Source organism: Rattus norvegicus, chromosome 20 (genome assembly GCF_021556685.1).
Source record: "Rattus norvegicus strain SHRSP/BbbUtx chromosome 20, alternate assembly SHRSP_T2T, whole genome shotgun sequence".
Lineage (NCBI taxonomy): Eukaryota > Metazoa > Chordata > Mammalia > Rodentia > Muridae > Rattus > Rattus norvegicus.
The window spans coordinates 18,797,568-18,823,982 of NC_141553.1; the positions used below are offsets into that span (position 1 = coordinate 18,797,568).

The following is a 26,415-nucleotide window of genomic DNA, read 5'->3' on the forward strand; positions in this document are numbered from 1 at the left end:
GAAAACTCTAACACAAGGTATGTAACTACACCCAAGAAAACACAAGATATAGATAATTCCAACCAGCAAATCCAAGAAAAGAGAATCACAGACAGACAGACAGACACACACACACACACACACACACACACACACACACACACACAGGTCCACCATCAAAATCAAAATAACAAGAACTAACAATCATTGGTCATTAATATCTTTCAACACCAATTGTCTCAATTCTCCAATAAGAAAGACTCAGGTTAACAGAATCCATCATTCTGCTGCATACAAGAAACATACCTCAGCAACAAAAATAGACATTATCTCAGAGTAAAGGGCTGGAAAAGGTTTTCTAAGCAAATGAAGCCCCAAAACAAGCTGGAGTAGCCATTCTAATATCTATCTAATAAAATACACTTGTAATCAAAAGAGATCCAGAAAGACACTTCATACTTGAAGGAAAAGTCCACCAAGATGACATCTCAATTCTTAACATCTTTGCCAAATGCAAAGGCATCTGCATTCTTAAAATAAACATTACATACATAGCATTAAATCATACAAAGAACCCCACATATTATAGTGGGAGACTTCAACACCCCACTCTTACCAATTGACAGGTCAATGAGACAGAAACTAAACAGAGAAATAATGAAATGAATAAAGGTTATGAATCAAATGGACCTAACAGATATCTATAGAACATTTCGCCCAAACACAAAAGATTGTACCTTCTTCTCAGCACTTCATGGAACCTTCTCCAAAATTGAACACATAAACTCAGTCACAAAGCAAGCCTTAATAGATACAAAAAAAATAACCTGAAATAGCTCCTTGTATCCTACTAGACCACCATGAATCAAGGTTAGACTTGGACAACAATAGAAAGCCTACATACTCATGGGAATTAACAACTCTCTACTCAATAACCACTGGGTTAAAAAAAGAAATAAAGAAATTAAAGACTTTCTAGAATTCATTGAAAACAAGGGCACAACATACCCAAACTTATGAGACACTAAGCAGTTCTAAGATAAAAGTTCATAGCACTAAGTGCCTCCAAAAAGAAATTATAAAGTTCTTATATCAGCAATTTAAAAGTACAGCGGTATAAATTTTTTGCAACCTACTTTTAATAAGGTTTCAACCTCTCCTCTAGGCCACCACCCAGCAGAGGTAGTAGAAGAAAAAAGTTATTAGGATCTGGGGAAAGTGGACCTGTTCAGCAATAGTTCTTTGGGAGCGAGCTCGATCTTCTTTGGCAGAAGTTTAGTCCCGTAGTAAATACCAAATATGACTCAGCAGCTGCAGACTAGTCCTCTAGGTAGGCTGATACTACACAGGAACCAGTACCAGTAGTTCAATTCTGAAGAAATTGCTAGACTCACTAATGGGCCTGAGGCAAGGCTGTGGAAGCAGCAAACTGCCTCAGAAACATGCCAAGCAGTTCTTGCACACGTTTCTCTCAATGTTGGAGTTATCACAAGATGAGCTCAACAATGGTATGTAAGGTGAAGCAATACATATGTGTAATTATCAAAGAATAGCGAGGCAGAGCAAACCAAACCAATGCTCAGTGCTTTCCTGCCACCGTCTGTGGGATCATATTTACACTCCTTCATCAAGCACCCTTCCATGTATCTGCTACATCCAAGCATCCTTTCACCTGTGTCTGCTTCAGGAAAACACTCTTTCATATGTCTGCTTTAGCAAGACATCCTTCACCTGTGTGCCCCAACACACCATCATTTGGCATAACTAACTTTCAAAAAAAAACTACGTTTCCACTTCAGAAACTCTAGAAAATAAAGACGTAAGCACACCCAAGAGGAGTAGATTGTAGAAAGTAATCAAAATCAGGGCCGAAATTAATCAATTAGAAACCCAGAGAACAACACAAAGAATCAATGAAAGCAAGAGATGGTTCTTTGAGAAAATCAACAAGATAGACAAACCCTTAGCCAAACTATCTAAGAGGCAGAGAGACAGCATCTAAATTAACAAAATTAGAACTGAAAAGGGAGACATAACAACAGACACAGAGGAAATTCAATGAATCATTAAATCTTACTTCAAAAGTCTGTACTCCACAAAATTGGAAAATCTAAATGAAATAGATTACTTTTCTAGACAGATACCAATTACCAAAGTTAAATCAAGATCAGATAAACTATCTAAGTAGTCCTTTAACCCCCAAGGAGATAGAAGCAGTTATTAACAATCTCCAAACCAAAAAGAAAAGCCCATGGCCAGGTAGTTTTAGTGCAGAATTCTACCAGACTTTCAAAGAAAGTCTTTTAATACCAAAGAAGAGTTAATACCAATATTTCTCAAACTATTCCACAAAACAGAAACAGAAGGAATATTGCCAAATTCGACCGCCGGAACCTGAAGGAAACAGACCGGATAAACAGTTCTCTGCACCCAAATCCCGTGGGAGGGAGAGCTAAACCTTCAGAGAGGCAGACAAGCCTGGGAAACCAGAAGAGACTGCTCTCTGCACACACATCTCGGATGCCAGAGGAAAATACCAAAGGCCATCTGGAACCCTGGTGCACTGAAGCTCCCGGAAGGGGCGGCGCATATCTTCCTGGTTGCTGCCGCTGCAGAGAGCCCGTGGGCAGCACCCCACAAGCGAACTTGAGCCTCGGGACCACAGGTAAGACCAACTTTTCTGCTGCAAGTGACCTGCCTGGTGAACTCAAGACACAGGCCCACAGGAACAGCTGAAGACCTGTACAGAGGAAAAACTACACGCACGAAAGCAGAACACTCTGTCCCCATAACTGGCTGAAAGAAAACAGTAAAACAGGTCTACAGCACTCCTGACACACAGGCTTATAGGACAGTCTAGCCACTGTCAGAAATAGCAGAACAAAGTAACACTAGAGATAATCTGATGGCGAGAGGCAAGCGCAGGAACCCAAGCAACAGAAACCAAGACTACATGGCACCATCGGAGCCCAATTCTCCCACCAAAACAAACATGGAATGTCCAAACACACCAGAAAAGCAAGATCTAGTTTCAAAATCATATTTGATCATGATGCTGGAGGACTTCAAGAAAGACGTGAAGAACTCCCTTAGAGAAACACAGGAAAACATTAATAAACAAGTAGAAGCCTACAGAGAGGAATCGCAAAAATGCCTGAAAGAATTCCAGGAAAACATAAATAAACAAGTAGAAGCCCATAGAGAGGAGACACAAAAATCCCTGAAAGAATATCAGGAAATCATAAATAAACAAGTAGAAGCCCATAGAGAGGAGTCACAAAAATCCCTGAAAGAATTCCAGGAAAACACAATCAAACAGTTGAAGGAATCAAAAATGGAAATAGAAGCAATCAAGAAAGAACACATGGAAACAACCCTGGATATAGAAAACCAAAAGAAGGGCTGGAGAGATGGCTCAGTGGTTAAGAGCACTGACTGCTCTTCCCAAGGTCCTGAGTTCAAATCCCAGCAACCACATGGTGGCTCACAACCATCTGAAATGAGTCTGATGCCCTCTTCTGGTGTGTCTTAAGATAGCGACAGTGTAATCATAATATATAATAAATAAATAAAATATATATATAAAAAAAGAAAACCAAAAGAAGAGACAAGGAGCTGTAGATACAAGCTTCACCAACAGAATACAAGAGATGGAAGAGAGAATCTCGGGAGCAGAAGATTCCATAGAAATCATTGACTCAACTGTCAAAGATAATGTAAAGCGGAAAAAGCTACTGGTCCAAAACATACAGGAAATCCAGGACTCAATGAGAAGATCAAACCTAAGGATAATAGGTATAGAAGAGAGTGAAGACTCCCAGCTCAAAGGACCAGTAAATATCTTCAACAAAATCATAGAAGAAAACTTCCCTAACCTAAAAAAAGAGATACCCATAGGCATACAAGATGCCTACAGAACTCCAAATAGATTGGACCAGAAAAGAAACACCTCCCGTCACATAATAGTCAAAACACCAAACGCACAAAATAAAGAAAGAATATTAAAAGCAGTAAGGGAAAAAGGTCAAGTAACATATAAAGGCAGACCTATCAGAATCACACCAGACTTCTCGCCAGAAACTATGAAGGCCAGAAGATCCTGGACTGATGTCATACAGACCCTAAGAGAACACAAATGCCAGCCCAGGTTACTGTATCCTGCAAAACTCTCAATTAACATAGATGGAGAAACCAAGATATTCCATGACAAAACCAAATTTACACAATATCTTTCTACAAATCCAGCACTACAAAGGATAATAAATGGTAAAGCCCAACATAAGGAGGCAAGCTATACCCTAGAAGAAGCAAGAAACGAATCGTCTTGGCAACAAAACAAAGAGAATGAAAGCACACAAACATAACCTCACATCCAAATATAAATATAACGGGAAGCAATAATCACTATTCCTTAATATCTCTCAACATCAATGGCCTCAACTCCCCAATAAAAAGACATAGATTAACAAACTGGATACGCAACGAGGACCCTGCATTCTGCTGCCTACAGGAAACACACCTCAGAGACAAAGACAGACATTACCTCAGAGTGAAAGGCTGGAAAACAATTTTCCAAGCAAATGGTCAGAAGAAGCAAGCTGGAGTAGCCATTCTAATATCAAATAAAATCAATTTTCAACTAAAAGTCATCAAAAAAGATAAGGAAGGACACTTCATATTCATCAAAGGAAAAATCCACCAAGATGAACTCTCAATCCAAAATATCTATACCCCAAATACAAGGGCACCTACATACGTAAAAGAAACCTTACTAAAGCTCAAAACACACATTGCACCTCACACAATAATAGTGGGAGATTTCAACACCCCACTCTCATCAATAGACAGATCATGGAAACAGAAATTGAACAGAGATGTAGACAAAGAGAAGTCATGAGCCAAATGGACTTAACGGATATTTATAGAACATTCTATCCTAAAGCAAAAGGATATACCTTCTTCTCAGCTCCTCATGGTACTTTCTCCAAAATTGACCATATAATTGGTCAAAAAACGGGCCTCAACAGGTACAGAAAGATAGAAATAATCCCACGCGTGCTATCGGACCACCACGGCCTAAAACTGGTCTTCAATAACAATCAAGGAAGAATGCCCACATATACTTGGAAATTGAACAATGCTCTACTCAATGATAACCTGGTCAAGGAAGAAATAAAGAAAGAAATTAAAAACTTTTTAGAATTTAATGAAAATGAAGGTACAACATACCCAAACTTATGGGACACAATGAAAGCTGTGCTAAGAGGAAAACTCATAGCGCTGAGTGCCTGCAGAAAGAAACAGGAAAGAGCATATGTCAGCAGCTTGACAGCACATCTAAAAGCTCTAGAACAAAAAGAAGCAAATACACCCAGGAGGAGTGGAAGGCAGGAAATAATCAAACTCAGAGCGGAAATCAACCAAGTAGAAACAAAAAGGACCATAGAAAGAATCAACAGAACCAAAAGTTGGTTCTTTGAGAAAATCAACAAGATAGATAAACCCTTAGCCAGACTAACGAGAGGACACAGAGAGTGCGTCCAAATTAACAAAATCAGAAATGAAAAGGGAGACATAACTATAGATTCAGAGGAAATTCAAAAAATCATCAGATCTTACTATAAAAACCTATATTCAACAAAACTTGAAAATCTTCAGGAAATGGACAATTTCCTAGACAGATACCAGGTACCGAAGTTAAATCAGGAACAGATAAACCAGTTAAACAACCCCATAACTCCTAAGGAAATAGAAGCAGTCATTAAAGGTCTCCCAACCAAAAAGAGCCCAGGTCCAGATGGGTTTAGTGCAGAATTCTATCAAACCTTCATAGAAGACCTCATACCAATATTATCCAAACTATTCCACAAAATTGAAACAGATGGATCACTACCGAATACCTTCTACGAAGCCACAATTACTCTTATACCTAAACCACACAAAGACACAACAAAGAAAGAGAACTTCAGACCAATTTCCCTTATGAATATCGACGCAAAAATACTCAACAAAATTCTGGCAAACCTAATCCAAGAGCACATCAAAACAATCATCCACCATGACCAAGTAGGCTTCATCCCAGGCATGCAGGGATGGTTTAATATACGGAAAACCATCAACGTGATCCATTATATAAACAAACTGAAAGAACAAAACCACATGATCATTTCATTAGATGCTGAGAAAGCATTTGACAAAATTCAACACCCCTTCATGATAAAAGTCCTGGAAAGAATAGGAATTCAAGGCCCATACCTGAACATAGTAAAAGCCATATACAGCAAACCAGTTGCTAACATTAAACTAAATGGAGAGAAACTTGAAGCAATCCCACTAAAATCAGGGACTAGACAAGGCTGCCCACTCTCTCCCTACTTATTCAATATAGTTCTTGAAGTTCTAGCCAGAGCAATCAGACAACAAAAGGAGGTCAAGGGGATACAGATCGGAAAAGAAGAAGTCAAAATATCACTATTTGCAGATGATATGATAGTATATTTAAGTGATCCCAAAAGTTCCACCAGAGAACTACTAAAGCTGATAAACAACTTCAGCAAAGCGGCTGGGTATAAAATTAACTCAAATAAATCAGTTGCCTTCCTCTATACAAAAGAGAAACAAGCCGAGAAAGAAATTAGGGAAACGACACCCTTCATAATAGACCCAAATAATATAAAGTACCTCGGTGTGACTTTAACAAAGCAAGTAAAAGATCTGGACAAGAAGAACTTTAAGACACTGAAGAAGGAAATTGAAGAAGACCTCAGAAGATGGAAAGATCTCCCATGCTCATGGATTGGCAGGATTAATATAGTAAAAATGGCCATTTTACCAAAAGCAATCTACAGATTCAATGCAATCCCCATCAAAATACCAATCCAATTTTTCAAAGAGTTAGACAGAACAATTTGCAAATTCATCTGGAATAACAAAAAACCCAGGATAGCTAAAGCTATCCTCAACAATAAAAGGACTTCAGGGGGAATCACTATCCCTGAACTCAAGCAGTATTACAGAGCAATAGTGATAAAAACTGCATGGTATTGGTACAGCGACAGACAGATAGACCAATGGAATAGAATTGAAGACCCAGAAATGAACCCACACACCTATGGTCACTTGATTTTTGACAAAGGAGCCAAAACCATCAAATGGAAAAAAGATAGCATTTTCAGCAAATGGTGCTGGTTCAACTGGAGGTCAACATGTAGAAGAATGCAGATCGATCCATGCTTATCACCCTGTACAAAGCTTAAGTCCAAGTGGATCAAGGACCTCTACATCAAACCAGACACACTCAAACTAATAGAAGAAAAACTAGGGAAGCATCTGGAACACATGGGCACTGGAAAAAATTTCCTAAACAAAACACCAATGGCTTACGCTCTAAGATCAAGAATCGACAAATGGGATCTCATAAAACTGCAAAGCTTCTGTAAGGAAAAGGACACTGTGGTTAGGACAAAACGGCAACCAACAGATTGGGAAAAGATCTTTACCAATCCTACAACAGATAGAGGCCTTATATCCAAAATATACAAAGAACTCAAGAAGTTAGACCGCAGGGAAACAAATAACCCTATTAAAAAATGGGGCTCAGAGCTAAACAAAGAATTCACAGCTGAGGAATGCCGAATGGCTGAGAAACACCTAAAGAAATGTTCAACATCTTTAGTCATAAGGGAAATGCAAATCAAAACAACCCTGAGATTTCACCTCACACCAGTGAGAATGGCTAAGATCAAAAACTCAGGGGACAGCAGATGCTGGCGAGGATGTGGAGAAAGAGGAACACTCCTCCATTGTTGGTGGGATTGCATACTGGTACAACCATTCTGGAAATCAGTCTGGAGGATCCTCAGAAAATTGGACATTGAACTGCCTGAGGATCCAGCTATACCTCTCTTGGGCATATACCCAAAAGATGCCCCAACATATAAAAAAGACACGTGCTCCACTATGCTCATTGCAGCCTTATTTATAATAGCCAGAAGCTGGAAAGAACCCAGATGCCCTTCAACAGAGGAATGGATACAGGAAATGTGGTACATATACACAGTGGAATATTACTCAGCTATCAAAAACAACGACTTTATGAAATTCGTAAGCAAATGGTTGGAACTGGAAAATATCATCCTGAGTGAGGTAACCCAATCACAGAAAGACATACATGGTATGCACTCATTGATAAGTGGCTATTAGCCCAAATGCTTGAATTACCCTAGATCCCTAGAACAAACGAAACTCAAGACAGATGATCAAAATGTGAATGCTTCACTCCTTCTTTAAATGAGGAAAAAGAATACCCTTGGCAGGGAAGGGAGAGGCAAAGATTAAAACAGAGACTGAAGGAACACCCATTCAGAGCCTGCCCCACATGTGGCCCATACATATACAGCCACCCAATTAGACAAGATGGATGAAGCAAAGAAGTGCAGACCGACAGGAGCCGGATGTAGATCGCTCCTGAGAGACACAGCCAGAATACAGCAAATACAGAGGCGAATGCCAGCAGCAAACCACTGAACTGAGAATATGACCCCCGTTGAAGGAATCAGAGAAAGAACTGGAAGAGCTTGAAGGGGCTCGAGACCCCATATGTACAACAACGCCAAGCAACCAGAGCTTCCAGGGACTAAGCCACTACCTAAAGACTATACATGGACTGACCCTGGACTCTGACCTCATAGGTAGTAATGAATATCCTAGTAAGAGCACCAGTGGAAGGGGAAGCCCTGGGTCCTGCTAAGACTGAACCCCCAGTGAACTAGACTGGTGGGGGGAGGGCGGCAATGGGGGGAGGGTTGGGAGGGGAACACCCATAAGGAAGGGGAGGGGGGAGGGGGATGTTTGCCCGGATACCGGGAAAGGGAATAACACTCGAAATGTATATAAGAAATACTCAAGTTAATTAAAAAAAAAAAAAGAATATTGCCAAATTCATTCTATGAGGTCATAGTCACCCCTATAACTAAACCCCATAAATACTCAACAAAAAAAGAGAATTTCAGACTAATTTCCCTTATGAGCATTTATGTAAAAATACTTAATAAGGGGCTGGAGAGATGGCTCAGTGGTTAAGAGCACCGACTGCTCTTCCAGAGGTCCTGAGTTCAATTCTCAGCAACTACATGGTGACTCACACCATCTGTAATGGGATCTGATGCCTTCTTCTGGTGTGTCTGAAGACAGTGACAGTGTATTCGCATAATACAATAAATAAATCTTTACAAAAATACTTAATAAAATACTCACAAACCAAATCCAAGAACACATGAAATAAATCATCCACCACGATCAATAAGGCTTCATCCCAGGGATGCAGGGGTGGTTCATTACAAAAACCCATCAACGTAATATACCATATAAAGAAACTGAAAAAAAAAAACTTAATGCTTTCATTAAATGCTGAAAAAGCCTTTGTCAAAAGCCAACACTCCTTCATGTCAAAAGTCTTGGAGAGATCATGGATACAAAGTGCATACCTAAACACAATAAAGGTAATATACAACAAGACAATAGCCAACATCAAACTAAATTCAGAAAAACTTAAAGCAATTCCACTAAAACCAGGGACAAGACAGGCTGTCTACTCTCCTCATGTCTTCAGTACAGTGCTTGAAGGTCTAGCTTCTCCCTATCTCTTCAATATAGTACTTGAAGTCCTTGCTAGTACAATACAACAACTAAAAGAGATTAAGGGAAAGGAATTGGCAAGGAAAAAAGACCAAGTATCACTATTGACAGGTGATATGAGAATACATACACACACACACACACACACACACACACACACACACACACACACACACACACCCCAAAAATTCTACCAGATAACTCCTACAGTGATAAACACCTTCAGCAAAGTGGCTCAAAGGAATCAGTAGCCCTCCTTTGTACAAATGATAACGAGCTAAGAAAGAAGCTAGGGAGAAGACACCCTTCACAATAGCCACAAATTATGGAAAATATCTTGGTGTAACTCTAACCAAGCCAGTGAAAGATCTATATGATGAGAACTTCAACTCTTTGAAGAAAGAAATTGAGGAAGATCTCAGAAGGTGGAAAGATCTCCCATGCTCATGGATGGGTAAGATTAACATAGTAAAAATGGCCATCTTGCCAACAGCAATCTACAGATTCAATGCAATTCCCATCAAAATTCCAACACCATTCTTTACAGACCTTGAAAGAACAATTCTCAACTTCATACGGAAGCTAAAACAATCCTGCACAGGAAGAGAACTTCTGAGGTATCACCAATCCCAACCTTAATCTGTACTACAGAGCAACAGGAATAAAAACTACATGGTATTGGTATAGAAACAGTCAGACTGATCAGTAGAATAGGATCAAAGACCCAGAAATAAGCCCACATGACTAGGGACACTTGATTTTTGACAAAGAAGCCAAACTCACACAACGGGAAAGGGAGAGTATTTTCAACAAAATGGTGTTGGTCTAACTGGATGTCTGCATGTAGAAGAACACAAATGGATCCACAGTTGTTGCCCTGTCCAAAACTCAAGTCCAAGTGGATCAAAGACCTCAACGTAAAACCACATACAGTGAATCTAATAGAAGAGAAAGTGAGGAATAGCTTTGAACTCGCTGATATAAGAGACAACTTCATGAACAGAACACCAATGGCTCCAGCATTAAGATCATCCATTAATAAATGGGACCTCATGAAACTGAAAAGCTTCTGTAAGGCAAAGGAAAAAACAACAGCCTACTGATGGGGAAAAGCTCTTCACCAACTCTACATCTACAGAGGGCTAATACCCCCAAAATATAAAGAATTCAAGGAGTTAGACACCAGCAACTCAAATAACCCAACTGAAAACTGAGGTGCAGAGCTTAACAGAAATCTCCACAGAGGAATCTCTAATGGCTGAGTAACATTAAAAGAAGTGTTCAATGCCCTTAGTCATCAGGGAAATGCAAATCAAAACAACTCTGAGATCCCACTTCACACTCATCAGAATGGCTAAGATCAAAAACTCAAGGGACAGCACATGCTGGTGAGGATGGGGAGCAAGGGGAACACGTCACGGCCGATGGGAATGAAAACTTGTAAAACCACTCTGGAAATCAGTTTGGCAGCTTCTCAGAAAATTAGGAATAGTTATACCTCAAGACCCAAGTATAAAACTCCTGGGAATATGCCCAAAGTATGTTGAACCATCCCATAAGGACACTGTGTACATAGCAGCTTTTTTTGATACTAGACAGAAACTGGAAACAACCTAGATGTCCCTCAACTGAAGAATGGATAAAGAAAAATGTGGTTCATGTACACAATGGAATACTACTCAGCTATTAAAAACAAGGACATCATGAATTTTGCAGACAAATAAATGGAACTAGAAAATATCATCCTGAGTGAGGTAACCCAGACCCAAAAGGACATGCATGGTTATGTACTCACTTATAAGTGGATATTAACTATAAAGTACAAGATAACCACGTTACAAATCCACAGACCCAAAGAACCCAAATTACAAGAAGGGCCCAAGAGAGGATGGCTGAATCTTTCTCAGAATCAGAAATAAAAGAGACATCAGAGGTGGGTGGAGGGAGGGAACAGAGTGAGAGAGGGGACAGGGAGGGAATCAGGATGGGATGTGTGTGTCAGGTGTAGGAAGAGCAGGGGAAAGAGGACGGAAATTGGAAATTGGCGTGGGTGGAATCTCTAGGTCATGCCAGAGACTTGGGACTGGGTAGGCCCCAAGGTGTCTGTGGGATGACTGTAGCTGAAACTCCTAGCAGTGGGGGAGATGAATCCTGAAGTAGACATCTCCTTTAGTTAGGCAGGCCTCCCACTGGAGGGATAAGGACAGCAACCCACCCACAAAATTTTCTACCCAAAATGTGTCCTCCCTACAAACTGTGCAGGGACAAATACAGAACAGAGACAGAAGAAATGGCCACCCAATGACTGGCCCAACTTAAAACCCATCCCATGAGCAAGACCAATCCCTAACACTATTAATGATACTCTGTTATGCGTGTAGACAGGAGCTTAGCATAACCGTCCTCTGAGAATCTCCATCCAACAGTTGACTGAAACAGATATAGAGACCGACAGCCCCACATTTAGATGGAGCTTGGGGAGTCTTGTGGAAGAGTTGGGGGAAGGATTGAGGGACGGAAAGAAGACAGGGACTCCACAGGAAGATGAACAGAGTCAACTAGCCTGGACCCTTGGGGTCTCCCAGAGACTGAACCACCAACCAAAGAGTGAGCATGGACTGGACCTAACTCCACACTCCCACTCCCCCAACCCAACACCCTCCTGTATATAGCAGATGTTCAACATGGTCTTCATTTGGGTTCCCCAATAATTAGAGCAGGGGCAATCCCTGAAGCTGTTGCCTGCCTGTGGATTCTGTCTCCTTAACTGGTCTACTATGTCTGGCATCAGTGAGACAGGTTGTACCTAGTCCTGCAGTGACTGCATGCATGGTGGTGGTGGGGCGACCCCTTCTTACAGGAGAAGGGGAGGGGGAGTAAGGAGAGAAGCTGTGAGGGAGGACTTCGAAGAGAGGGGGACTGATAATGGAATATAAAGTGGATAGGTAAATACACTAATTTTTAAAAGAAAAAGGTTCCATGAACTTGAAAATCATGCCAACAGTTATTGGAATAGAATGGAGATTTCTACTTCCTCTTGCGTGTGTGACATTCCTTTCCTCTAGTCGTTTCTAGTAGTTTGCTTTAAGATGGTGACCACAACTTATGCCTGTGTATTTGTTTTTGTTTGCTTTTTTTTTCAGTTCAGTCTGATGGCTTTTTCTGAGTGATGAGTAGCATGTCTTTGGTAGTTTGGATATTTTCAGCCAGAAAGAAAATATCATAGTGCTTGCTAAAGGCACCTTGCTCTTAATGTGATGGTTCCTGGCCATTCTCTTGGCTATCAACCCAGCTACAATATGAGTACTGAGGAACGTTTAGCAGGAACAGGAACTCCTGCCTTCTATGTTATGGGTTGAATCTGAAATCTCCCCCTCGGGTTCTCGGTCTGGTTGATGCTATTGGGAAGACTGTGGAGACCTGGAAAATGGACACCTGGATGAAGAAGTGGGACAGGTCCTTGGAGATGTATTATCCTTGGCTGCTTCCTGCCACTCAACATGCTTTCTCATCTGCCATTAGTGAATATGGCTTCCCTATTACGGTAGGCTGACTGTACCAAAACCAAAGCAAAATGAACCTTTCCTCTTCTCAGCTATGGTAGCAGTTTGGTAATAGTAACGGGAAGTAATTAATACATTCTCTTTGCCTATGATGTCCTGCTCAGTTGACTGAGTGAGGTCCCCGACTGGGATATATATTCTCAGTACCGGGTATATTGCCCTGATATACTTGTAATAATATTTATATGAGTTAAAGTTCTAATGTATGCATATTATATTTTTCAATTGTGGGTAAACTATATTTTGTAGTTTACAGTTCCTGTTGTGATTTATAAACCTGAGAATTCTCAGAAAGATGAACCCACTGTGCTTTGGCTGTCAATACCCAGTTCTACTGATCTAGGCTTTTGAATATAAGAAATTCACCAGTAACTACTGTCTTGTCATTTCTCTTGTCAAACAGTAAGTAATTTACTCTCTCCTTGGGGTATCTCCTGCTTTAATACTGAAATGTTTTTCTTTCCAGCTCAAAACAAAAGGTTCATCTCATTAATCCCCAAGTTCATAACGAAGACATTTCACTTAATGATACCAAAAAATTACCTTACACGGATTTTTATCAACCTTTGATTGTGCCAAATTTTCTCACGGGTTTATTTTATCTAAGTGGGTCTTTCCATTTTATGAGACTTCAATCAACTAGATTTAGTTGTTTATGGCTAAACGGATGTGACTTGAAAAGGTAGCATATAGCAATCTATATGTAAATTGTTTTTATTGGTGAATATCTATGCTTGAAATTGGCAAATCAGTAAAACAAGGAACATAAATTATTACCAATAACCATAAATAATACAAGGGGAGAGGGGCCTCTTTTGGTCCCGTGATATCAAGAAAAACAAAACAATAACATTCCGAATCAGCAAATGGCAACAGAGGCCAACAGGCTGTCACCTATATCGACTTTATTTGTAAAACCTTTGTGCCATCATAGTGCACTGAAATATCTTAGGTGCTACCAAAAGCAATGGGGCGTGCAAATATGGCATAACTGGAAGACCACAGGTCCCCCTTTCATTTTCTAGGGTAACAAAGAACAGGTGATGTGCTTCAGCCTGCATTTTCAGTCAGAACAATGCCGGGCCCAGGGAGAGCACTGAAGACTTGTTTGTTGGGTGAGAAGGCAAGCTGACAAGTGGCTGTCACCCGGAAGCTGCCTCCTCAGCAGCCAGCCACCAGCTTCCTGCTGCCTCACCTGTCCCACAGCACCGACCTGAGTTCTTGCTCCCTGCCCGGTGCAGTCCTCAGGTGGCCGCTCATTCCTCACTGCCGGGACCTTGTAAGGAACGTCGGCTGGGCTCGCAGAGCCGGGAAAGAGAATCTTAGGCGGTTCGGGCCTCAGTTTCCCAATGTGTGGTCAACAAGCAATCAATCAGCGCGCGCTTGTCTCGTCGCAGCCCGGGATGGCAGTCCTAGCTCTGCCTGGCATTGTGAATAGAGCCTATCCGCCATCGCCGGGCGAGCGGACGCGCGGAGCAGCTTGCCACAGCCCGCGCTTCTGGCGCGCTCCAACCTTCTTCGCTTCCAGCGTGAGAAGGCGCGCAGGCTGCGGCGCCAGGGAGAGCCGAGAGCGCGTGCGCGCGGCAGGCGGGGTTAGGGAGGCAGTGTGGGCCGCGCGCGGCGCGCGGGAGAAGCCAGGGTAGGGTCTACGCGCCCGCAGGTGGGTTGCGGGTGCGCGCCACCCGGCGAGGGCTGCGACGGAGGCAGCGCGCCCGCGAGTCAGAGCGCGCGCGCGCCATTGGCTGGGCACAGAGCCCTCATGAGAAGAGCGGAGGGCGCGTCCTCGTCCTGAGCGTGTGCGCGCGCAGGGGGGGCGGGGTCCGCGAGAGGTAGAAAAGGGGCGGGGCCCGTGTGCAGACAGGTTGGCGGGTCCACGGACACCCGGGCCTCCGTGCGCGTGCGCGTGCGCGCGGCAAGCAGGGGGCGGGGTCTGCGCGCGGTAGGAAAGGGGCGGGGCCCGTGTGTAGGCAGGTAGGCGCGTCCACTGCCAGCCCCTCCCCCGTGAGCGTGCGCGGCCCTCCCTTCAGCCGAGAGCGCGCTCCCCCCCCCCCCCGCGCTCGCGCCGGCCGGCGTTCAGTCTACGAGCCGCGCACTCGAGGGAGCTTCTGCCGCCGCCGCCGCCGCCGCCGCCGCCGCCGCCGCCGCCGCCGCCGCCTCGGCCGCGACTCCCGACCGGAGGCTGCCCTCGTCCTCAGCCATCTCAGACCTTTCCCGCCCTTCGCCCCGCCGGCCGCTGGCGCCTGGCTTTGACGCGGGGTCTCGAAGATGGAGGTGCCGCGCCTGGACCATGCCCTCAGCAGCCCCAGCAGCCCGTGTGAGGAGATCAAGAACCTCAGCCTGGAGGCCATCCAGCTGTGTGACCGTGATGGTGAGGCACGGGGGCACCGACGGGAGACAAAAGGAGGTGTCCGGTCCATGGGAGAGGGCGCCTCTCGGGTCCGCGGGAGAAGGCTACTGGAGGGAGAGGGCGCCTCTCGGGTCCGCGGGAGAAGGCTGCTAGGGGAAGAGGGCGCCTCTCTGGTTGTGGGAGAGGGCGCCGCTCGGGTCCGCGGGAGAAGGCAGTGGGGGGGAGAGGGATCCGATGGGTCCATGGGAAAGGACTTCACTGGGAAGAAGGAACCGTTCGGATCCACCGGAGAATGCTCCGCTGTGGAGAGGGCGCCTCTCGGGTCCGCGGCCCGGCGCAGCCTAATCTGCAGCAGGCAGGTCCAGGGTTTCCCGACCGGCGACTTACCCGCCACCGCGAAGGCTAGATAGGCTTGACCAGAAACTTATCCATTCCCCTGCAAAGCTCTGAACCTCCAGAAGTGTCTAACTGGGGTGAGCCTCTTAGTGTTTTAGTCGGGGGCAGAAAAGCTGCGTTTCAGCACCAAGGACAGACACTAGGCTCTTGGCTCTGGGCAGGGATTGTGAGACTGTCAAAAATCCTAGCAGGAATTGGTCCTTTATGCCTGCTGTGATTCGGTGTGTGTGTGTGTATGTGCAGCACACACCATTGTGTGTTGATGTGTCCGTACTCTATTGTTAAAGTTGGCAGTCTATGAAAAAAAGAAAATGACTGATCACAGGTCCCACTGTTAAAGTGTTGGCACTCTGCAGTGTGGGCACAGCGCTGTGTGTTGGCTACTTACAGGATCAGTGTTGGGCACAGAACGGTGTGTTGGACTAGTTGGTGGATATGTGTTGTTTCGGGGATTTGCAATAAAACTTCATTTGTAAAGAAGACGTCTGACTGCTGATTGGCCAAATAATTGTTAAATTCTGCATACAACACGGGAAAACCAGTTGACATGGAAACACTTGGTTTTCAGTGAAAATGTTTAACTGTATGTGAGTCATGGCTATAAAGCATTTTAAAGAAAAGTCATGAGAGATATTAATTGGTGCTTGGTAAGGTCACAAAATTTAGCAGCTTAACGCACAGAGGAAACAAAGATCTTGTTTTTAAAGGCATCGAAACGGTAATAACTGTTTTATGCCTTGCTAGCTTAAACATTTAAGTCGACTGAGCACCGAAGTCCTGCTTACTAATAATTTTTAATTGTTAGCATGAATTTATTTTTAATAATCTCGAAATGAAAATTCAAGCTCTTTGAACAGAACAAACCTTAACTCATGAAAGAGAGGTAGCCAGAATAAATAAGTATTCTTGTAAAGGCTGCTTACTTCCTTTGTCAGTAGATCACCTCTGTAAATTGCAGCTATTTTTATTGTCTCAGACTGGTTTCAGAGACAACCAAGATTCTAACAGAAGTAGATTGGATTTGGATTTGATTCAGCAGCTTAGCAAATGCTCGTTCAAATAGTAAGTGGAACTAGATAACCTAAGCTGTTCCTCAGACCTTAGTAATTTCAGTTTTTAAAATCGCATTCTCCGTGTTTTTCACGGGTGTCAGGGAAATATTTGTTTTAATGAAGTTCAGAGTACTAATATAGGGTGTGGGAGTTAGTTCTGCTTTTACTATAGTCTGATCATCTGGAATAGTAGCTCTTTGGATCCATTTTTAGTTGTTTCAGTTGACTGAATGAATCCTGCAGAATGAGCAAATTATGTAACCTTTAATTGAGGGGGGTGTTGGGAGCAAGCCATAGCTATAACAATTATTATTTATAGTCCTCTAGACTAGTCGGGTTTCATTTTGTAAAGTAGTTTGAACCAAAGAGTTACAAAGAGCCATGTCTTTAAAAATGGGGGGGGGGGGATAGAGACATTCCACTGAAAGGCTGTCACATGCTTATGGTCCTCCCTCCCCCTGACCCTGTTCCAATATATGGCAATTTCTAATCAGTAAGTTGGCTTTGTGACAGTCCTTTAGAGGGAACAACACAGGTTTTTATAAAAGGGTTTGTAGTGTGCTGCATTCAATCTGTATTAAGACTTTCCTTAGTACCATTTCCTATTGAGATCTTTCCAGATGCATGGTGTCTGCTCCCTGCCTTTCGCTCACTTTCCTCCCTCTCAAGTCTCACTTCTATCGATGTACGGAGCGGAAAGGCAAGATTACGTATATTTTGTCTGTGTGTGTTTTAGGTCTACAGATCTATAGTTTTATTTTATTTTATGAAGATGGGACTACGTAGTTTTGTTTGTGGCTTACGTTTTACCCTTCCATTTTACTCTTGCTAATTTGGTAATTGACAAGACAAATTCCTTGGAAATGAAATAAAGTGGATTGGGGCAAAATATGAGATGATTGTTTATGTCCATTCCTTTCGACTTGCAGACGTTTTGAATTGTATCCTGCTCTGTGTGTCTCATGAGTCACAAGCTATAGCTCTTGGTAGAACATAACTGTCTCTCACTTCTTTGGCTCTCCTCTTTTACGCTTGGTCTGTAGCTGATTTGTCCTCTAAATTGTAGTGTGTGTTACTAGCAACCCCTCCGCAGCATTTCTTTTCATTGTTTTTATTGTTTCCAAGTATTTAGTAATCTTGGGAGACTATCTGAGTTCAAATAGTCATGCTTTTGATTTTTTAATAAAGCAAGAGGATTCCTGTAAGTGCGCATCCGTATATCCTCATTTCCTAGTTGTGTCGTTGTTGCTGGTACATGGTCCCTGCCTTTGTGCTAGTCACCCTAGTTCAAAATGAGGATTCTAGATAGGACTGTGTTAGGAAACGGTTGGAATATGGACAGTAGCTATGGGGCATCTGTTAGTCCATTTTCTAACTAGGCAAGTACTCCTTTCCTAAGCTCTAGAGTGCTCTGGTGTACTTATATTGAATGCACCGTGTAGCTTCATAATGGTTTTTTTGTTTTGTTTTGTTTTTCGTAGCTGGGGACCGAACCCAGGGCCTTGCGCTTGCTAGGCAAGCGCTCTGCCACTGAGCTAAATCCCCAACCCTTCGTAATGGTTTTTTAACAGGAGGAAAATATCCAGTCTTATCTCTGAAAATATCAGGAATATGGGAATCCATTTTTAGTTTGTTCCTTCCCATAATAGCACGGGGCACTTGCTAACCTGTCACAAGAAAGAAAAAGGCAAAGAACAGAGAAAAACAAAAGCTCACTGCCCGTATACAAAGTTCCATATCCGTTCTGATTCTCATCATGTTTCTATTACACACACACACACACACACACACACACACACACACACACACACACACACGTGCTTCTGATCCTTTCTGAAAAGGGTTTATTCACATGTTGCCATAGATAGGTAGATAGATAGATAGATAGATAGATAGATAGATACAGACAGACAGACAGACAGACAGACAGACAGATGGACAGACCAATAGATAGAGATGATAGATAGATCTCTATGTGTTTCTTCAAACTAACCATATTGTTGTTATAGAGGTAGAAAAGACTAGTTGTTTTTTTTTTATAGTATTAACCCCCCCACGTCCTGGCTTTCTCTTCTTAACAGTCATTATCCCTCTGAGTAGGTCATTTTATGACTGACTGGATATGGTGTCATCACCTCTAGTTATGAGGTTTATGACACTACTTAGCAAATGAATACAGCTTAAGTAAACTACTGTTTATTTGTAACCGTCCTTCGGTGGAGAAAGGGAAAGGAAAGTTTTTCTCTTTTATATATTCCAAACATAGATTTCTTTAAGGAACCTTGTTTACTTAAATTACAGGAGCTGAAACCTCCTTTTATGCCTTTGATATATGAACTGAACACAGTTTAACTTTGGCAGTATAATAGCCCAAATATATGTAATGGCTCAGTTCGCCTTAGGTGGCCTGTAATGACATCTCTAAAACAAGCCAACACCTTGGAAGAACACCTGGAATGTGTCCCTTGAATGCCCTTATCACAAGAATGTGAAGCAGTCATGACTCAGTCCCACTGACGAGCAGCATACCTTTTCAGATCACATGGCCACGTTACATTATTGGCCCTGTAACCATGGGCCAGTTACTTAACCTCTCTTAGCCAGAGGCACTCTGGTGCAAAACAGGCATAATAATGCCGTACAGAATTTTGAAATGTAAAATGGAGAATTGTGTAGCATAGACCACAACTCTTGTTGCAAAATAGAAACAAAAAAAATTGGGAGTGGAATGTTATCTTCCACATACTCTCTTGAGTTGACTGCAGTTCTCTCTCTCTCTCCTCTCTCTCTCCCTCCCTCCCCCCTCCCTCCCTCCCCTGCCCCTCCCTCCTTCCCCCATCTCCCCAGCCAGCATTTGTATCCCTGTTAACAATTCAGTTGTGTGCTGTTGAGGAAAGCATTTCATGAGAAATTATTGGCAACCATAAATTCTGAATTTTAAGGGCAAATTGAAAACCATTTCAGTGGTGGTATTGAGACCCTTGGCTTGGTAGTACTCCAACAGTAACACTGTTGTCACTCCTAGTTCTAGAAGCTTCCAGTTCACATCTGCTGCTGCCTTCCCTGTGCCTTATGACCTGAGCACACTCTTTCAACCAGTGTCTGCCTCGGCTCCCCTCTGCCCTGGCTTGACAATATTCTCCTTCATGCTCCTTCCTAACAGCTGCCCTGCTCCGCGTCATATGTCTCTGTATTCATTTCTTTGCCTCAGATAAGCACTGCGAGGGGGAGGTCCATTTGCCTTAGGGAGCAAAGGACCCAAATGAATGAATAAAAGCTAAAAGAATCACACAAGCGCAAGAAAACCATCATCTGTGTTAAACCGATTCTTACTCTTGGTAGGAGCTCTGTCTCATTTCCATAGAAGACCAAGAAGTTTTAGAGGGAAAGTCCCATCAAAGGCAACGTGAACAGACTCCCTCCAGTGGCAGAATGTGTGGGGCCCAAGCAGTAACTGGCACTTGACTGGCTGCCCAGGCCTCTCAGAGCCTCACTCTAGGCAGAGGGTTGGGTAGACACACACAGGCCGCTTGGTTTTGTCTTCACTAAGAGTTCCTGCTCATTTTGGCCCACCTTGCTTTTCCCCTAACTCAAGTGAGAATTCTCCTGCTTGCTTTTATTCGTAAATCAGCTTCAGCAATCACAACAATTGATTCAGTCACTGTAAGCACCACACTCTTTTCTATGTTCATTTCACTGCCCTCAGTAAAAGTTTCAAAATTTAAGTTTCACCTCGTTGAATTTATCTCTCTCTTGGGTTTATTTTCAATTTATCTTAAAGTTCTTCCCAAGAATCTCTTGATTCGTTTTCTCTTGATCTCTTCAATGATCTTTCTTACTATGTTAAAATAGATAGCTAATATTTTAACTATTTGAAATATTTTACTACTGTCAGACTGTAATTACCATAATGTCTCACAGAGTAGACTATGTTTGTACATATACATTTAAGGGAAAAAGTCAGCATTTGCAGAGACGGGGAGCGGAAATACGTTGCGAAGCAGCACCATCTGGGTTTAATGTGCAGAGGGCTTTAGCATGCTCTGGCCCCTGGGGTCAGGATGCAGGGCGTTGGCAGGGCAAGGATGCACAAGTACAGATTCCAGGACAGAATTCCAGGCAGTGCGGAATATGATCATGAATAGTTAGAACTGTAAGTCTGGAAAGTTAGAAATCAGAATTAGCGATGAGGAAAAATGAGGCAAAACAAATGTTTGAAGGCATCTTGATAGCATTCGTGTCTTAAACTTCAGATGTCAGGTCTCAGTGTATATCTGGGTATGTCCTACATGCTTTTCAAGAAGAGCTCCTCTGGGCCTGATATGACTGTCTCCCAAGAGGCTCTGCCAGAGCATGACAGAAACAGAGGTGGATGCTCACAGCCAACCATTGAACTGAGAACGGGGTCCCCATTAGAGGAGTTAGAGAAATGTTGGAAGGAGCTGAAGGGGCTTGCAACCCCATAAGAACAACAATACCAAACAAAACAAAACAAACAAACAAACAAAACCCAACAATACCAACCAACCAGAACTCCCAGGGACTAAACCACCATCCAAAGACTACACATGGACAGACCCATGGCTCCAGCTGCATATGTAGCAGAGGATGGCCTTGTTGGGCACCAATGGGAGGAGAAGCCCTTGGTTCTGCCAAGGCTGGACCCTCACCCCCAGTGTAATATCAGCATGGGGAGGCGGGAAGGTGTGGGTGGTTGGGGAGGGGAAACACCCTCATAGAAGAAGGGGGAGGGGAGTGGGATGGGGGCTTATGGATGGGAAACTGGGAAAGGGGATAACATTTGAAATGTAAATAAAAAATATCCACTAAAAAAAAGTCTCATTTAAAAAAAAAAAGCGCTCCTCTGCTTCCTAGCCACTGTATGGCTAAAACACTGTGTACTGCTTTGCCATTGTTTCAGAGGGAATGCCATATTCTTTCTAGGGCCATATTTTTTGTCTTTTATACTTCTCAAGATAGTTCAGACTTTTTAATTAAATTGCCTTACCAAGAAGGATATATACACATATCTTTGAGGAGAAAAATAGTTTACAAGGTTTGCAACAGAAATGCAGAATACTTATTTTATAGTCTAGTGATAGATGTTTTAGAATTATTACTCATCTACATAAAGATGGTGTTGGAATCTTGGGAGGCATTTTAGGTGGATAACTATAAAGACAGAAAGCATTGAGCTAAGGCATTTTAAATCCAACTTTAGGAAGCTACTCGGAAGCATAGCATGCGTTCTTCAGTTGTGTTCTCTAAAGAGGAGTTCTAGAACAGGGAGAACAATTAGTCATGGCAAATACCCAGGTCACTAGGGAGATTAGAACGTATGGGGAAGAAAGAGGTTTGGATTTTCCATCAGCTTTAGAGTGGTCTTTAAGGAGCTTCGTAGTATCTCCCTCCCAGACGAAGAGTGAACCCAGTCTGGGGAAGGCCGAAGTCGAATCCAAAAGATGAACTAAGTCTGCAATCCAGGTTGGTCACACAATGCTAGCAAGAGGCTGGCACTTTAGAGGCGCACCGTAGCTATGATGGAACCAATAGCACCTCAACTGCATTTGCAGCTAGTTCGCCATTTTATGACCATTTGAACCGTGGTTGTGGTCCATTTACTCTGGGAATTCCCTCTGGCTAAGGGGGAGTGGCAACTTGTATGACTACGTCCTTCTGTTTGGTTTTGTTTTCTACAGCATGCAGGGCTTTCCTACCTGTCCATAGTACAGATGGTTTATAGCTTCGTTCACTACTCATGTGCCATTAAAGATGAGGGACACACAACTTTACTGTATACTTTGGGTTTAATGAAAACTTGTCTTCCAGGAGTCAGAAGTTGATGAACTTCTCGGTTTTTAAAACTTTAAAAGCTACTGACTGAGGCCAACAAGAACCAAGATAATCTTGCATGTTTGTTGTGTGGCCAGTTCCTAGTGGTAGTATTTTATGTCTATGATGTAAACCAGAAGTTAGTTATCACAGTCCTTGAGCCAGATCCCCAAGCCTGCCACCTGTTGATATGTAAAACCACACTGGAACACAGACATGCCTGTTCTCCATAAATATAATAAATGTATATTTATAAATTTATTTTTCTATTGATTACACATTATCTATGTTCTTAGAAAAGAGGTAACAGGCTGTGACAGAGACCACATAATCTATAAACCCACAAACCCTTTAAAAAAGTTCCTTTGTGACCATTAGCTAAGGCATACACTCACACCTACTCTAAGACTGGCTGGGAGCTAACCCCTCTTGACAGGATAATGTTGAAGTTTGTGAAAGAAAGTTGGAGGCTGATTTACTTTTGCATATTACCAACGTTTTGAGATTGTGTACATTGTGCAGAGATCCAGAGGAACTTAAATAATACAGTAGCTTAGTCCTGGGTAGGGTTACTCAAGATGGATGACCCTCTAGGTCCTCCAGTTTGAGTTTAGGAAGGAATGTTTCTATGTGCAGACACATATAGGTGGACTTTGAATTCTAGTACTAATATGTTTTCAAATGCCAGAGGGGGTATCAACTCTGAAGGCATGTTGATCTAGACTAATAAATATTACTTAAGTGTATATATGTATTATATTCTTTATTCTAAACCATGCTATTAAAAAGGAGTTGAGCCATGCATGGTGAAACATGTATTCATTGTAGAGTTATTGTAGAACTTGAGAAATAGAGGCAAAAAGATCAGAAATTTCAGGTCAGCCTGAGCTATATGAGATTGACTCTCAAAAAGAGTCAACATTTTTTTAAAAGATTTATTCGTTTATTATATATAAGTACACTGAAGACACCTTCAGACACACTAGAAGAGGGCATCAGATCCCATTACAGATGGTTGTGAGCCACCATGTGGTTGCTGGGAATTAAACTCAGGGCCTCTGGAAGAGCAATCAATGCTCTTAACCACTGAGCCATCTCTCCAGCCCAAGAGTCAACATCTTATCATTTTCTTGTCCATAATCTATCCGTCTGTAGTAAAAGACATTTTGAGAGCAAATTTCCTACCTGCCATTGCCTGATAAATAAATTTAAGGTACTAAAAGTGAAAATGAAAAAAAAATGACAAAGGTATCAACATACAAAATCAACTGATATATATTTTTTTAAGTTTCTAAATGAGTGGCTGAGAGATTGACAGTTCACACACCATCCTTAATGGCTGAAGCAACTGTCTAATATCAGTGCCATTTTGTTCTCTGGGGATTCATTTACAGGCACTGATCTTAAGTAATTAATATGAGGTCTGCTTTGGGGCAGGAGAGATGGCCCAGCATTACAGCGCTGCCTTCCAGAGGACCCAGGCTTGTTTCCCAGCACTCATGGTGGCTCACAACCTTTATAACTCCAGTTTCAGGGAATCCAAAACCTGCTTCTGCCCCTTCAGACACTGCAACATGCTCTGACACAAAACACCCTTACACATAAAATAAAGATAAAACCTAAAAGAGCCCTACTTTCTTTCCCATTGTTCTTTTACATGCTGTTTTTTATGCTATTTATTTGTATATGTGTTCTACCCTTAAGGGTCTCTATTCAGAATAGGCAGGGGTAGAAGGAAGGCTCCCAGGATACATAATTACTTGGATCCTGCATTCAGAGGAAGTTGAAGAATGCGGAGAAAGAGTGTTGACTCTGTCATCAGTTTGGGAAGCAACTGGATGTTAAAAGTAAAATATCACAGGGGGAGAAGTAAAAGACCAGCATTTCTGATAGAGATGAGAGCAAGATGGGCGCATGCGTGTTTACTCGTGCTCACGCTCTCAGGGTACATTGGGTGTGGTGTTGCTGGGGAAAGGAAGTGTGTCTGGGATAGGAGAGTATGCTAAAAGCCATGTTAGAGCTGCTAACAAGTAACTTGTAATGCATAATTACATATACATAATATACATATATGTATATGTAATGTGTAATACATATATTGTACATTGTATATGTATATTGTAAATATATATTACACATATATACATATACATATATATATATCATATATAACTTGTAATCATGCTATAACCTAATGGTTAGGTTCCAAGTATAAGTTTTCTTGTTAGTAAATAGCTGCTCTCAAACTTTCTAATTGGTAGAGGACCTTTTTTCTCTTTTGTTTTTTACTGCTTTATAGGTCTAAACTTCTGATTCAGATGAGAAGGAATAGCAAACTGATACTTTTAGCCTTCTTTTCTTTCTCAGTGTATCCCCTAGGCTTGCTAATCTGGACTCACTGAGAAATAGTAAAAGTCTCCCACACTTGAACTGTGAAGGGCGAAGTGTTTCATCTGAAGGGAGGTGGCAGTGTGTCAGTTTAGCTCATTGTCAAGGTAAAACTATTTTATGAAAGCCACATACTTATTGATCATATTTGAAATGCACGTTCTTTTATGCTTTTCTTTATTAAAATTTCAGACCCAATTTGTATTCCTTGCATGTTGAATCTCAGCCTTAATATGCAGTTTACTGCTGTATTTTATAAACATGGAAATATTGTGGACATATTTTCAGGTTGAGGTTTAGTTCAGCTTTCTAAAAGGTTTAGATAAATTTGTTTACCAAGTTATTTATATTTGAGATAGTTATCAAAAATTTTAGTTGATAAAATTTTTACTTCCTCTGAAACATTTATATTTCATTTCACAGTGCTGAGCTAATGATTTTTGATATTTTCTGTCTATAATATTATAGTTTGTGGGAAAATCATCTGCAATATGAAAGAACAATTTATATGTGATTATCCAACACTTTTCGAATACCTTAATGCCTAATCATTACCAGTGGCAACTACTACTTTATGAGATCCGACGGCAGATTTATAAGAGATGCCCTCTCCTGGTGTTTCTAGTTTCATCTTCTCCCCTTGATATAGCTGTCTCAACATTTCTTAGTATCTCATTGATGGGGCATTAAAAATTGACTTTGACATTCATTCTTTCTCCGTTGTGTGTGGCTTTACCATTTCGAAGTGTTTTGAATCCACACATTGAACCCTGCCACTTAATCCTTGCTCTCTCTCATTCCACTAAGCTGGTAAAGATGTTAGTTAAACTCAGCATTTGAGTGTGACAGGACCCTACTGAATACCTTCTGTATTCTCTGCACTTGAAGACAGGTATCAATGATCTGTTTAACTTTTTAAATAAGAGCTGATTTATTTAACATATATTTGCAATACTAGAAATGCAAATTTAATATTTTTTAAATCCATGCATAACTCTTATGTAGTATGATGACTTCGTTTTTAATACATTTTAATTATCTGATTTATAATAACTTCAGCCACTATTTTGCTGCAAAACTCTGGAACTGTCAGAGATCATCTAATTGTTTTGCAAAGTATTTCCATATAAAAATCCAAGGGAAACTTGTCAATTTCATCATTACAGTCTAAGTCCTGACCAAAAAAAGGACTATCTTTATTTAGTTTTAGTAACAATTTCTG

The 26,415-nt window shown here is 41.9% G+C and overlaps 1 protein-coding gene and 1 long non-coding RNA gene across 11 annotated transcripts in view; one reads left to right on the top strand and one right to left on the bottom strand.

Annotated features, from left to right (window-relative positions):
* The window catches only part of LOC120098901 (uncharacterized), a 120,146-nt gene extending 105,448 nt beyond the window's left edge, over window positions 1–14,698 (bottom strand). For 5 of the 6 annotated variants that reach the window (XR_015645749.1, XR_015645745.1, XR_015645748.1 and 2 more), the window contains exon 1: window positions 14,392–14,698. This is a non-coding gene — a long non-coding RNA (uncharacterized LOC120098901). Of the gene's footprint in view, window positions 1–14,373 lie in introns of all 6 variants that reach the window. The other variant, XR_015645750.1, reaches the window with a different exon arrangement.
* The window catches only part of Phyhipl (phytanoyl-CoA 2-hydroxylase interacting protein-like), a 130,235-nt gene that overhangs the window by 73,920 nt on the left and 29,900 nt on the right, over window positions 1–26,415 (top strand). Inside the window, exon 1 of one of the 5 annotated variants that reach the window (NM_001398984.1) lies at window positions 15,254–15,546. The exons of 3 other annotated variants lie outside the window; for them this stretch is intronic. In NM_001398984.1, the coding sequence (NP_001385913.1) occupies window positions 15,444–15,546 (103 nt within the window). In that variant the 5' untranslated portion in view covers window positions 15,254–15,443. Of the gene's footprint in view, window positions 1–15,253; window positions 15,547–22,305; window positions 22,458–26,415 lie in introns of those variants that run through there. One more of the 5 variants, NM_001012076.2, reaches the window with a different exon arrangement.